A 14,206-nucleotide genomic window follows, 5' to 3' on the forward strand; every position below is an offset into this window, starting at 1 on the left:
TTGAAAAAGTGGAAAAGTATAGGCCCACTTCATGCTGGCCAGCTGTCTAGTTACACACAGTAATGGCCCTGTACAACAATGAACTAGCCGGAACACTCTGGATTGCCATTATTGATTTTAATATAAATTTACATTTTATATAACTTAATATAACATTGAGAACACAAAAATTGCCCAAACATAAAGAAAAACATAATAGTTTAAGTAATTTCTATCTAGGAACAATACAGTATAAAGTGCAATACACTATCGGAAACCAAATAATTGGTCTACATTTTTTTTGGAAGTATTTCCAGGATTGTGGTGGTACTACCAGGTAGTCAGCAGGGTGTAGGAATCTATGTTTGAAATAATGGAATTTCCATCAACGTTTCCTTAATATAGGAATCTTACTGTACTATGAATTCTGCTGACTCACGCTGTAGGATTGATTGCTATAAAAACAATTCCTTAAAAAGCATCTGGTTTTGTAATAGGTCTTAAGAATACTTTCATTTTAGAAAGTGAGTGAGTGTAGTTTGTAAAGCTCTGTCTACACTACCAAATTAGTTTGACAAAAAAAAAAGTGTGATGTGCTCAAATATAGTGGTGATATGCCATGGGTGAGGGTGAAGTTTACCTGAGTAGCCTAATTCCTTCTTAAATCGGTGAAGCTCTTTGATGTGTCCATATATGGACATGATGATGTCATGTATCACACACTACCATATTTAGGCACATCACACTTTTTTGTCAAACTAGTTTGATAGAAAAGATGGAGCTCATCCAGGAAATTTACTGAAAAAAGTATGAATGGATGTTAATTTCTATATTGAATTTCTGTTGATAGAGTACTTTTTACTTTTTACACAATTGTTTTAACAATTGCAGTATGTAATGCCCTGCAGTATGTAATATGTAATGCCCTGCAGTATGTAATATGTAATGCCCTGTAGTATTGTATTGGCATTAGTTAATTGGTGTGCAATGAGGATGTCTATGATGTTTCAAATTGGCCTAGAATTTGCCTACAGTACTACACTATACTGTGATACAACAGTAATTCCTTGTAATGTTAGGGCTTTCTTAGTATTGCAATAAGAAGTTAATAGTTGTATCTTTTTGATTAGGAACTAGGAACACACTAGGAAATCCTATGCAACACAAGGAAGTTATATCTGATTTTAAATACACAATAGCTTCCCTTCTACCATACATGACAAGGTACTATACACCTGTGTATACATTAGCTTCCTAGGTAGATTAGTATAAAAGATACTTCAATGTTACAAAGAGGCTTTGTAGGGCGAGTTCTCTAGTTAAAAAGTGAGTCAGGTGGGTGCAGTACTTAGGTTGAAGAAATTTAAGTGTTAAAGAAATTTACAGTATGTTGGGTGGGTGATAACCCCCTAATCCTAACCACCCCCGCCACTCCCCACTAAAACTCGACTACCTCTGAAGAGTGAATGACAAAATGTTCCAAAAGCTAATTACAGTACATGGGAACCCCTATCAAGGGGACACCTTCAGGACCCAACAAAGGGTCACCTTAATAGGGGTTCCCTGAAAAGGCATTCTACTGTAGTTAACCACAAACTTTGACTTTGAGGAAAAGATGTTTTTTTATTATTTTAATTTTGAACAATGCATTTTTATGACTATACTCATTGCATAATTTTCCCAGGCTAGCTTAAAAGTCAGTGGGTGTTAAAAGTCATCACACAGCACCTTACCTAAAATGAGGAAATCTGAATGTTGTTAGGGCCATCCTATACATGGTACGCTTCAAGTATTAGTAACAAGTTAGCTATGTATAGCAATGAGACGTTCTGTACTATATATGGTATTAGGTATATTCCATGCCTCAAGCAGTGTTCAAACAGGTAGACTTTCCCAGCTGGGAAGCCAACAATTGATTAACCATTTGTACCTCTGATTGGACAATTGAATCTAGGAACCTGTTGCTCCGGAACATTTTTTGATGATAAGCTTAAAGGAATATAAAAACTAAAGCTCTTTGTTTCCTTATAAATTCGCTAGTAAACTTAAATAACTTTCATTTTGTAGTTCTTCATTGTGCTAAAAAGACTATCTTTTGTGCCTATTTGATTTCATTCGTTTTCTAAACCAACTTTGTTTGACAATACTACCATATTGTAGTCTCGTACGTTTGTTTGGCATTGTGTCCTCCACTGACATATGGTTAGTTGTTTGTTTATTTGTTTACTACTTGGAAGAGGCAGCATGACGAAAATGATGAACCCGCTACACGGAAGATACCATCTGGGCAAAGATTCAAGATTTAAAAAATAGTAAATTCATTTTATTTTCTGTAAAATGTAATTGTAGGTAACTTTTAATAGGTTGTATTGTAAAATCTTAAAATTATTTGATTTGGATTCTATATTATAGAACATTTTTAGTTTAGTAGTTGTTATAGTTAAAATTATTGTACACACACTTAGAACTGTTAAATGAGCGTGCAGAAACTGTTAGACTCAATAGCTGCGTATTCATGTCATAGAAATAATAGGTCCCCAATGTTGCAAGTGTTCAACAGTAATATCTGAATATACAGTAGGTGTAATTTTAAAAGGATAGTAAAAACTAGTAGGGCCTGCCAACTGTTGTTCTTTTAGGAGTAATACTATTCATACTAACTAGCTTAAAATTACCCCTTATTTTTTACGTTCATTTTATAGAAAATATGTCTAGACAATCTTTCTGAAATGGGTACCAGGTCTAGTTGAAAAAAAAAACATTAATTTAAGATAATTTCATTTTCGATATTTAAAAATCTTTCTTTTCCAGGCCTTTAACTTTTATTTGATAGCCGTTTAACTCGTTACAATGTTTTATAAATTAAGTAGTCTATTCAAGTGTCTGAAACATAGCAATACGTTGTTAATTATCTACTCAAAAGAAACATCTCAACACTTTCGGTATTACGTCATTTTATACGTTTTCCGAGGTTTTCTCCTTTTCAAATAACAACTAGTTACAAGAAGTAGCAACAGGATATAAAATTTGACATTGTAGGAAATATGGGATTTTCATGGATGTCTGTTCGATTTCAATCGAGCAAATTCTTATGTCAGCTTTCCACGATTGTACAACAAGCACATCGACAGAATAAAAAACATCGCATAATCTTTTCCATGAATTTCACGCATTAGCGATCTGGACAAGATGTCGATGGCGTTTAAGTAGCGAATTCGTCGACTAATTTGGGAGGTTGTCGACGAACTCAGCATGTAGTAAAACGTGTCTTGCCCAAGCTTTCTCTTTAACGTCATAGAAAGCATTTGGTTTGTTAGTCACGACGGCTGGCTCCTGTCACTTTAATTCTTAGCTTATACGATAGGTTATGTGACTTTTTGAATGGCAACAGTTGTTTTTTTCTAGGCCCAAATGTTTAAGGCACAAGAACAATGGAGTCATTCCTACACTTAATAAATAAAAAAAATCATAAACGAATAACTTTTTTAAAAAGATCTGCATATACTCATATAGTATTATATTATATTTTTTGTAATAAGTACATATATATTATTTATTTTTCTATTTTTTAAACATAGTTCATCCGGTTTTTTCCCATATCAGTTCTTTTTATAATGTTTATATGAGGGCCCCTTGATTGTCAGCTTATGCTGTTTAGGGTTACCCTCACTAAATAAGGTTTAATAAAAAAAAAACAATTATAATAGTACATTTCATTATGTTGCAATTAAAAAAAAATTTTTTAAAAATATAAATAAATAGATAATATATTTTATAACATAAATAAATATAACAATACATTTTCCTAATACAGTAGAACATTCATATTCAGTGACAGACAATAATTTTATTAATAGTTTAAGGAAAGGAAGCCAAATCTTGGTTCGGTTTTATAATAATGTATTCTATTGACCCTAAAAATAAAAAAAAGTGGGTACAGTACTTTATATTTTAAATTTAATTTCATATCTAATCTCGATCGTACACTATTACATTTTTAAGCTATTTTAAAATCTATTGGCAACCCATGTCTTTTAAATTATATCTATATTAAAATTAATTTCAAAGAGTATAATACTTAAAATATTAATCTTGAAAGGGCAATAATATTGCGATAGTGCGTTTTGCTAATATAGTACAGGAGTCATATTAATTGGTTCATGAAAGCATTCAATGAAAAATTAGTATTTCTTCAGGAATACGGTTGATAAGACACATTATTAGTATCTTCTTTTCCCTGGATGCTGTAGATAACGGTAATCCTGCGAAGTTGACCTACTAACAATGTATTCGCTGCCCTATCAATTCGTATTACACTACTTTGTGTTAGTTTTACACAGTAGATAAGGCTGACAGCAGTTTGAGTGTAATTAAACAGAATTTAGTAAGTACTACTAGATGTGCTATCTAACTTTCTCTCCTGTTCGCGCCTGATCTATCAACTTGGCCTACATTTCGCTACACATGGAGCCTGCTTCCGTAACCAGGCACAGCCTTCTTTTATCTCCCCTTACCGGATTCCCCGAGGGTAGCTTGTGAACCCCAGCCTATCGGCCTTGGAGGTGCCCATTATCTGCCCCAGCCTGATAACCACTTTAATCTTACACTCGGCATTAAGACGAGCTTGTTAATTACCATGGCGATGAATTGTGGTTTTGCAAGCTGTGCATTTTTCTCTGTTTCAAAGATGATTTTTAAGAAGCCTTAAGCACCATTAACCTCCTATCTACACCTGATAGCGTCGTTTATCGTTAGCCTGCATTCTGCTTCACAAAGATAAATAAGGGGTCACTAATAATATCTTTTAAATAAATTATTCACATGGTTGTTTGAATTAAATTTACAGAACAGTTAATAAGAATAATTGTTTTTCACTGAAATAGTGATTGATGCAATTAAAATATACACACAAGTGCAAAGTAACCCATATTTGAAAGTTAGCAGACAATTATTCAATTATTATCGTAATCACAGTCAAGGTAAAAATAGAAGATTAAAAATATGTACATGGCATGTTTGTCAATACAGTAAAGACCACTCCTTTGTGACACTTAAATTAAACTTTCTTTTGAAACAAATAAAGGAATGTAATGTTTAACTCTAGCCAACCTCTATAAAGCTCTGTCTTCCTTTATTTGGTCGAACAAGTTTGATAGTGCAGACAGAGCTTTAAGAAACGCTTTCCTGGAGTACCTACAGTATGTGCTGCCCTTAATAGGGATTCTACCATTTGTCAATGATAGTACCCAGTATCCCAGTTTTTTTTCTTGGCAAGTCATCCATCTTTATGGATTAACAGCATTTTTTATCACTAACCCATGTTATTCTATTGTATTATCAACGATATTCCGACTGTCGGTTCACATTGGAACAAACTCGCTCGTACTGTGCACACAAATCCTTCTTAATTGCTGTTCACACATAGAGTACACATCCATGATATCTGTACTGAAATATCTCATCTTTTCAGCTATCAATGGAATGATATCATTGACTAAAGAAAAATGTATTAATATATTAATTTTTTTTTTATGTTTAGTCCTCTACGAAGAAACTCTTCTCTAAACGACCCTCAGATGACCTCTCGGGTTCTTTTCAAGCAGGAGTTGATGCGACAGCAAGTTGCTCAACAGGAGTTATTAGAACAGCAACAGAATGCCAACTTTGCCAGTACATCACTCAATCAGACCAGACCAATTGAGCTTCAGCAGCAGTTGGCAACTATACCAGAAGTTCCCAAAGATGTTCTTGTGGTAAGTATCTTACTTTGATTTTTTTTCCTGAGAAAATCATCTTCTGATGAGGCAGTCGGCTGTTAGATAGGCTAATCTGTTGTGAGATGAGTTAATCAGTTCTGATAATATAGGCTAGTCTATTCTGAGATGGACTTGTCTGTTCTTAGATGGTCTTTAATCATTTTTGAGATGGGCTCTTTTTTCCTGAGATTCTGAGAGTCTATTCTGTGATGGGCTAGTCTGTTCTAAAACGGGCAAGCCTGTTCATGAGATGTGGAAATCTTGTGGTGGACATGCTTTTTTTTTTAGATGTTCTAGTCTTTTTTGATTTGGACTAATCTTCTCCTAGATTAGCTAATTTAGGATCATTTTTTAAAATTCTTTTTTAGGATAAGGATGTTCCAAATTATTATAAATATTCCAAACTTCTACATTTTTAATAAGGAAATTTGAAATGAAAGATCGTTTGTATTGTTGATTTATTGTCAAATAGATTTACTGTACTACTACTCTCTTAGGGTGTTCTAAATTTGACCTGGGCCTCAAAGTGCATCTTCAGTTTGACCTGCTCTATATCTGACCCATAATCATATTATTTTTAAAGTATCTTTCTAAATATGTAACCATTCCATGTTCTAAAATTAATAAACTGTAATCACATGCACTTCCATTCCCGCAGGAGGGATTAAAAGATTGAAAGGGACCTGGGACCTATTTTTGTTAGAACTTTAAAGAATTTGTGAATTTATAACTGTTTATTTACACTCCGATAAAAGCTGTATAATTTCCTGTAAATCTTTAAAAGCGCACTTAAGAATTATGAAGTTTTACGTCAGTCTTTTAAACTCAAGAGGATAATCAAAGAACTTTTTTATGATGATATATTGTCAAATGATTGATTTTTAAATGTTATATTATTAACTCTATTACTAAGTACTGTGAAAGTGTTTTTTAGAGGTTTTTTGAACAACCTGTTATAAAATGTGCATTTAGTTGCTATTGCTTGCAGTCAATTATTAATTTTAACCACCACACTTTAATCTGCAAAAGTACTTTTGATATGGTTTACAATGTACATTGATACCATAATACTCAGATATGAGCCCACCCTGGGCTATAAGCATATTTTACTGTTTGTACAGACAGCTATGTACTTTAATACTTTGTCAGGCTTGGTACGCTTTGGTATGTGGCTTAAAATAATCAGCTAAATAGCCTAATAGGCAAGTTTAGCTAAATTGAAATTTAAGAAAAAGTGGATTGAGCTTTTTGTTTTTATAGTTATTTTTTCAACCTAAATGTAAACTTTTGTCAGATTTTCTTGAATAACATATTGTCTATTAGTATTATATACTGTTAAATTCTATGGATATGAATGAAATCCAAAATAATTAATTAATGACTGAATTATAATAATAATTATGAATAATAATTAATAATGAAAAATAATTCTAGGATACCCAACAAAATGCTTGTTAGGCCTTCCCGCCTTAGTCATACAAATATGAAATGATAATAACATTAGGATATAACTTTACCGTAGGTAGAAAGCCTTTGGATGTCGTTTATGAGGATCAATTATTCCGTAGGGATATTAAGATATAAGACCTTTCTCTTAGTCAAATTCCTTTATAATTTCCTCATTTTCCCGCCTAATTAATCATTGATACTCGCATAAATTAATTTCATAATATTTATTTATCTTCGCAATGAATTGCTTGAAGTATTAAGATTAAAAAATGAAATATAAAGCTAGAAAAGGATGTTCATAATTAGTATAATCAGTGGTAAATTGAATTTAATTTTAATATGTCAATGAACCACAAAGTGTACTAGCCTATAATTATGCTTATTTAAGAGATAGGTAGACACAATACAAATCCTTCCCCCTCAAATTTTAAATTTATGAATTTGTAATGATTGATGATGATAAGATTTATTTCGTGCCTAGCTTACATGGATAAACGGATATAGTCTATTACCCTAAAAAAGTAGAGAATTCATTAAACACCCCTGTTTATTAATGGTACAGTCTGCAAACCACATCATACATTTAAATTTAGATGAAAAATCAATTTAATAAATCAAATTTAAAACGATCATAATATGGTTAAAGTATTTTCTTCTTTATGTATTATTATTTATTATGAAGTTATTTGAGGTTTTAAATTATGTAATAAATGTTTATTTTATTTTAATGTTTTATCAGTTTTTTTAGTGTTTCATCAGTTTTTTTAATGTTAAAATACAACTATGGAAATTACCTGAAACTTATAAAATCTGTATGAATTATCTGACTTCCTATTGGCTAATAGAAACACCATAAAATATTGTAGTATGCCTAATGTACAATGATATGCAAGTATTGGATCGTACACTCAAGTTCATGGGCCAATTAGAATTCAGGAAAGTGACGTCGTCGTCACAGTGAACACACACAAGAGAGGGAAATAAGTTTGAGCTTAAAAAGCATTGCAAAGATGTGTGTAGCCGTCATTCTTGATTTTAGTAATGCTAGGCCGACTTATATCACTTTCACTCATGCACTGTTGAGGGCTGGAACCTGAGCAACAGACAGTAGTATAGTAGAGATAAGCTTATTTATACTTGATTGAAACTTAAAATGGTAGACTGCGCGTATTATAATCACGGTGGTCATAATTTTGGTGCGCCGTTTTACCACCAACAGCAGTACTATTACCAGCAGCAGGCCAATCAGAATCAGTATGGTTACTGTCAGCAGTATCGTCCGGTAAGCTTTGTTTATCCTAGCAACCATAACAAATCTTCATTTTAAATCTCTTTTCTCGATTTAAATATTCTTTATTAATTTCTACTGGATATACTATATGTAGTTTAAAGTTTTTAACTAAAACATTTTTGATATTTAATGTTACCATGACTTAATACCTTTGAACAATTCAACAAATTATTAAACGGCTTCTAGCCAATTTGAAACATTTTTAGCATTATTCGAAACATTACTATAGGGTCAGATTACTAATTTTGAACTTCGGAAAAGTTTAATGTTTATTTAAAAAAAAGTTATTTTACTATATCTTTATTTCATTCGTTAATAATTAAAGAAGAATATACTTCTACACCCCTTAGCAGAGAAAAATTTCATTTTAAAATTTTTTTTTTGCTAAGCAATTTTAGAAATATGTAGCAATAAGGTTGTTTTGTATAGCTTTTTGCTATGCTACACTGGCGAAATTATTCCCTGCTTAGGAGAATAGAATAGGGTCTACTGTACTGTAAACTTTTGCCTTCCACACTTCTCTGTTTTGGCCTACAATTGCTACCTCTGTCCATGTTCTACACTAACTTATTTCTTTTTCCACAGTTCTTAAGTTTTATGTAAGAATCTTTAAAATCTATATTTCAAATATTCATTTCTGGATCATGTTCTATATTAACTTCTTTTCTTTTAGACAGTTTTTTTCAGTTTTATGTAAGAAGACTGGACATCTTTAAAATCTATAATTCAAATATTAAATTCTGAATCATTATTTGAAATATCAGTAAAGGACTTTGTGAGCTTATTATGGTATTAGTGGTTACCACTAGTTGGATCAATCGAGCAATCAATCCTTTTGGTTTCGTTGCTTCTCAACACTATAGTTCGTATTAATATTTCCTTTAAGATTAAAATGAAACTACAAAATATTTATTTTATACCGGCTAGTCAACATATTTATCAAACACAATCAAAAGTTGTTTTTTTTTAATTTTTATTTTTGCAGCCTTAAATTTTCAAAATTAATTTATTTTGGACAACATGTGTTATTTAAAATATTTAATATTTTTTAATTAGTTTATTTTTAAATATTCATGGCCTTAAATTAAAGTTGATTTTCTCAAAATGTGTGCAGTATATTCATTTGTTAACTATACTTTAACATTTTTATTTCCGTGTTACATAATTGTTTGTTGATTTTCTAAAATAATTGTGAAATTACATTTCATTGTTTTTTGTGTAATGTATAAAGCCACAAACATTTAAAGTTCATAAAAACAATAACAAGTTAAAATTGCTCAAATCTAAAATTATAAATGATGAAACATTTTAAGTTTTTATGTTTTAGGATATAAAATCTAGTCCTTACATGTAACAGGATTTTGATATTAAACTATTGTTATTGCTTACTTTCATTTTTCGTTATATTTTGCAGAATCAGGTGATTCAGGAGAAATTATTCTCCCTGATCATGTGATGAGTCCAAAATTGTTTTCTCTGATCAGGTGATCAGCCCAATACTGTATATATTCGTAATCTAATACATTTAGTTTAGGTTTTTATTTTTAGAGATTTCAGATCAACCATGTATGTTTGTAAGATCTGGTGACGGGAATAATGTTCTGTAGTATTCACTGCTTATTTAGGTTCCAATTTTAAACCTAGTTACCAATTGCAAGCTTGGTGGTATAATGGCATGACTCCAAGTTAGGGATTTGAAGATTAGTGGTTCGAATCCCACTTGAATGTGCATATTTTTGGCTAACATTTTGTATCCACTGCATACAATGATATGCAGTATCTTTAAATCACTACAATTTCGATTTTTATTTAAGACATTTTTTCTTAAAATGTAACCAAATATTTGTAACCAAAAATTATAGTTAGTATAAAATTCTTTAATAATAGTCATGATGGACTAGGTTATTTGATTTGTTGGCTCGTAATTTGTAACACAAGTGATGGTTGAAAGTTTAATATATTAAAACAAAGAAAACCAATGTATACGTTCAACCCATCACACTGGTTAACTTTTATAGTATGAACACCATTTTTATTGAGATTTAGTTTAATAATACTGGTTTCTTTGATTCGTTTATAAAGTGTTGTTTTGCTTGTACACATCTCTGATATAAAATTTTGTGGCCATGTTTATTGACAAGATTGAACCGAGTGGTAAAGATTCCGTGTTTAGTATGTGATTTGATGGTTTTTTAGTCGTTTGATGAGATTGTGCTTTTACTGCACTTTTTGACAACTTATAGATATGTATTAGACGGCAGACATGTGTTATAAACTTTCACAACTAAACTATATAAAAACCATATAAATGTGCAATATGGAGTCTTACCAAGATTGTACCATATTTTTATAGATAAATCAAGGTAGAAAGAGAATCTTGCTTAAACTATAAATAAATAACTCAAGAATGTACTTTAAAATAAAGTGGTAATGCAGTTCACTTAACAAAGGCTTATGGTACTCGGTATATGTGGAGACTCCATCTACCCTCTGCCTTGCAACCCCATCTCTTACTTACAGTAATCTCTTCCTTACTACCCCATTTCTCCTTTATCCTTCCACCCTCTGTCTTGCTACCGCATCTCCCCTTCCCCACCCTTTTCTTTGCAAACCCATCTCTTAGTCGCTGCTTTACTACCCAATTTTCCTTTCCTCCCCACCTTCTGCCCTGCAACCCCATCTCCCCTCCTTTCCCCACCCTCACAGCAACATTTCCCCTCCCCTCCCCTTCTTATCCTCTGCCTTGCTATGGCATTTATCCCAAACTCCCTTTCCCACCAAACTCCCTTTCATACCCAACTCCCTTTTCCACCCTTTTTCTTACTACCCATCTTCCCTCCTCTCCAAACCCTCTGCCTTGCTAACTTCTTTCCTCACCTGCATCTTTTATTTTATTTCTTTAATTGGTTAGAATATGTGTTTGATACCAAAGTTATCACTTATTGTGGTATGAGCATATGCAGATAATTATACTTTTATTCCTTCATCATAGTGCCAAGTCATTCCAGTTAAAAAAATCCCTGTGGTTTTTGTTTATTTTGCTATATATTAAAAATACTACAATTATAAAACAATGGCCACAAGCTAAAACTGTTTGTATTACAACGAAAAACTAGAAAATTGTATTTAAGATAAAAACAGGGCATTTGAAAATATACTATTAGTATTATTAAACGTAAAAATTATCAAAACTTGTAATGGTGAATGGAAATAAAGTCGATTGATCGATTGATTGATTGATTGATATTTATTGCTGTAAAACACTAGATACGATGTCCATACAAACATTCTAAAGTCAAACATGGTTGGTGCTGCACTTTTTACAACACAATCAAATAACAAATATTGTAACTATTATTGCATTTTGATATAAAGTAGGTTTATGTCATCAATAAAAATGTTTTATTATTTAAATGAAATATGTTTGATGCATGTTGGACTTGGTTTGATAGTGTGCATTGTCTGTATAACCCATGAATGTAGCTAAGCAAGTTGAAGGTTTAAAAGTCCACGTGGCTGTTGAAAGGGTAGAAGTTTAGCATATGGATGGACGGAGGGAGAGAGGGAGTATTGATACTTATTTTAGAAATTGTTACAGTTTAATCTAATTCAAATAGGGAATTTAATAAAGTAGTGGTATTGGTTCAAACACTAAATATAAATGATGATAATTGTGTGTTGGGATGCTCCCACTTGAGGGCAGGGTTCATGTAATGTACCATTATTTAATATAATGTATTGTTATATATTATTCGAGTTGTAGCTCTCTTCGTGGATAGAATGGCCAATGTTGGTTTATCTAGGTAAAGCTAGCACTTTATAGACTATCAACACCACTTGTGGTTTGTGTATCTAACTTTGTTTGAGGGTTAGGTTTAAGTAGCATAGACTAGTTCAGCTTCAGAAGAAAAAAAAAGATCGCAGTGTGGACTTTATGAGAAAAGTCCTGCTTTCCTCGAGAAAACTGCTTTACTATCATGATTCGTCCATTGGATAGAACTTTAAGCCGTTGGTCCTGTTTACACAAAAAAAAAAGTTCATGGTGTTGTAAACTGGTGTAATGCTTAATTACAGATTGCATAGTTCAGTCCTGACATGACCCTTTCTCCTTTATGCTTTATAATTTTGGATCCAATAAACACTGCTACTAACTACATATGGTTATGTACTACGAACGCATACCATCTGTTGATACTGATTTAACAATAGCACTTAAATTCAACTGGTTAAGATTTATTCTAGATATGGCTCATTTTTTTTTATTTACTGTTTATTGGGAATTTCGTATATAACTTGCCTGATTTCAACTTATTTAGTCCAGCCGTAGTATGTGTGAGAAGAGGATGATTGAGATTGAGAAAGATGCTCATGATGTAGATGCTCATGATAAAGATGCTCATGATAAAGATGCTCATGATGAAGATGCTCATGATGAAATTGCTCATGATGAAATGTTCAGATGCTTGTGGACTGTACTATTTAGGGATGTTAAATTCTCTAATATTGCTCTTTTGAGGAGAACATAGTTAGTAGGATGTATTTTGTTTCAATTTTCCTGAAATAATAATATACCAGTAATGGCATCTTTTTCATTGTTTTTTCCACCTATTAAATGTTTTTTTTGTTTTTTTGTTCAAATGTTTTCTATTTCTTCTATATGTTTGGTTTCAATAATACTTTACATGTAAAACATGATAAGTTTTGTCTTTCAAACGCGTTGACTCATCAATTATCCCCTGTCTTGCATTTCTCCGCTTCCCTTGGCATTGTCTCATAGAATGTGAAATCAAAGCTTTTCACAATCTAGTGTGCTGTTAGTAAAACACTGAAGTGTAGGCCTAATCTTCTGATTTTGTCAGCTTTCATATCCTGTTGGCTTAGTGCCCTCATTGGTCCTCCGTCATTTCCTTTTATTATCATTGTATTAACCTGATGGTCTACTTAGCCTATTAGTGCCTTTCCCCACCTGTCTTATTAGTGCCTTCCTCACCTGTCTATACCACAGTTCACCTGTTGAATTTGTAAAAATTAGGTACCCACACTATTTTAAATTCCACCTACCTGTAGAAATATCAAAACACACATTTCTTAAACATTTTAGGACACAAAAAAAGGAAGAAATAGGACTTTCAAACTTTACACATGCTTTGTAACATGTTACTGTTGTGATAGCTTCTGCATCTGATTTTATCTTTTAGCTTTACGTACAATTAACTTCCACTTATACGTTGTCGTTTCATGAACATTTGGTGATGTTTCAGTCTAACAATAATTGTCATTTTAAATCAAGAATTATTTCAAATGCGGGAAGGCTAGTGTTTCAGATTATGATATTTTTTTTTTAAAGAGACATAATCAATCAGAAAATTTCTAAAGAATTCAACTAATTTTCATCATAATAACAAGTAAAGCCTTCTTAATTATGCATTTGTAATGTAATTATTATTTTTGACAAGTATCATAGATAGTTGATAGATCAGAGTAAACAACCAGATTAACTCATCAAAAACATTATTTGAAAATCACTCAACTGTGACAGTAAAAATCACTCAACTGCGACAGACTTGTTTATGATGTTAAATGATTATAAAATGTTTTAGGACGTTTACTGCACTATTAAACTCCGAAATCTATCTACTGAAATTTAATTAATTCTGAAGTTGTTGTTGCGGAAATATTTTGTGGTTTTTTGTTACAAGGTACTGTATTGGCATTTTAGATACATATTTTT

General features: G+C 31.9%; 1 protein-coding gene across 2 annotated transcripts in view; it reads left to right on the forward strand.

Annotated features, from left to right (window-relative positions):
- The window catches only part of LOC140059501 (microphthalmia-associated transcription factor-like), a 47,758-nt gene that overhangs the window by 7,214 nt on the left and 26,338 nt on the right, over positions 1–14,206 (forward strand). For both annotated transcript variants that reach the window (XM_072105430.1, XM_072105431.1), the window contains exon 2: positions 5,519–5,732. In XM_072105430.1, coding sequence (XP_071961531.1) covers positions 5,519–5,732 — 214 coding nt within the window. The remainder of the gene's footprint in view (positions 1–5,518; positions 5,733–14,206) is intronic.

This window comes from Antedon mediterranea, chromosome 9 (genome assembly GCF_964355755.1).
Source record: "Antedon mediterranea chromosome 9, ecAntMedi1.1, whole genome shotgun sequence".
NCBI classification, from domain to species: domain Eukaryota; kingdom Metazoa; phylum Echinodermata; class Crinoidea; order Comatulida; family Antedonidae; genus Antedon; species Antedon mediterranea.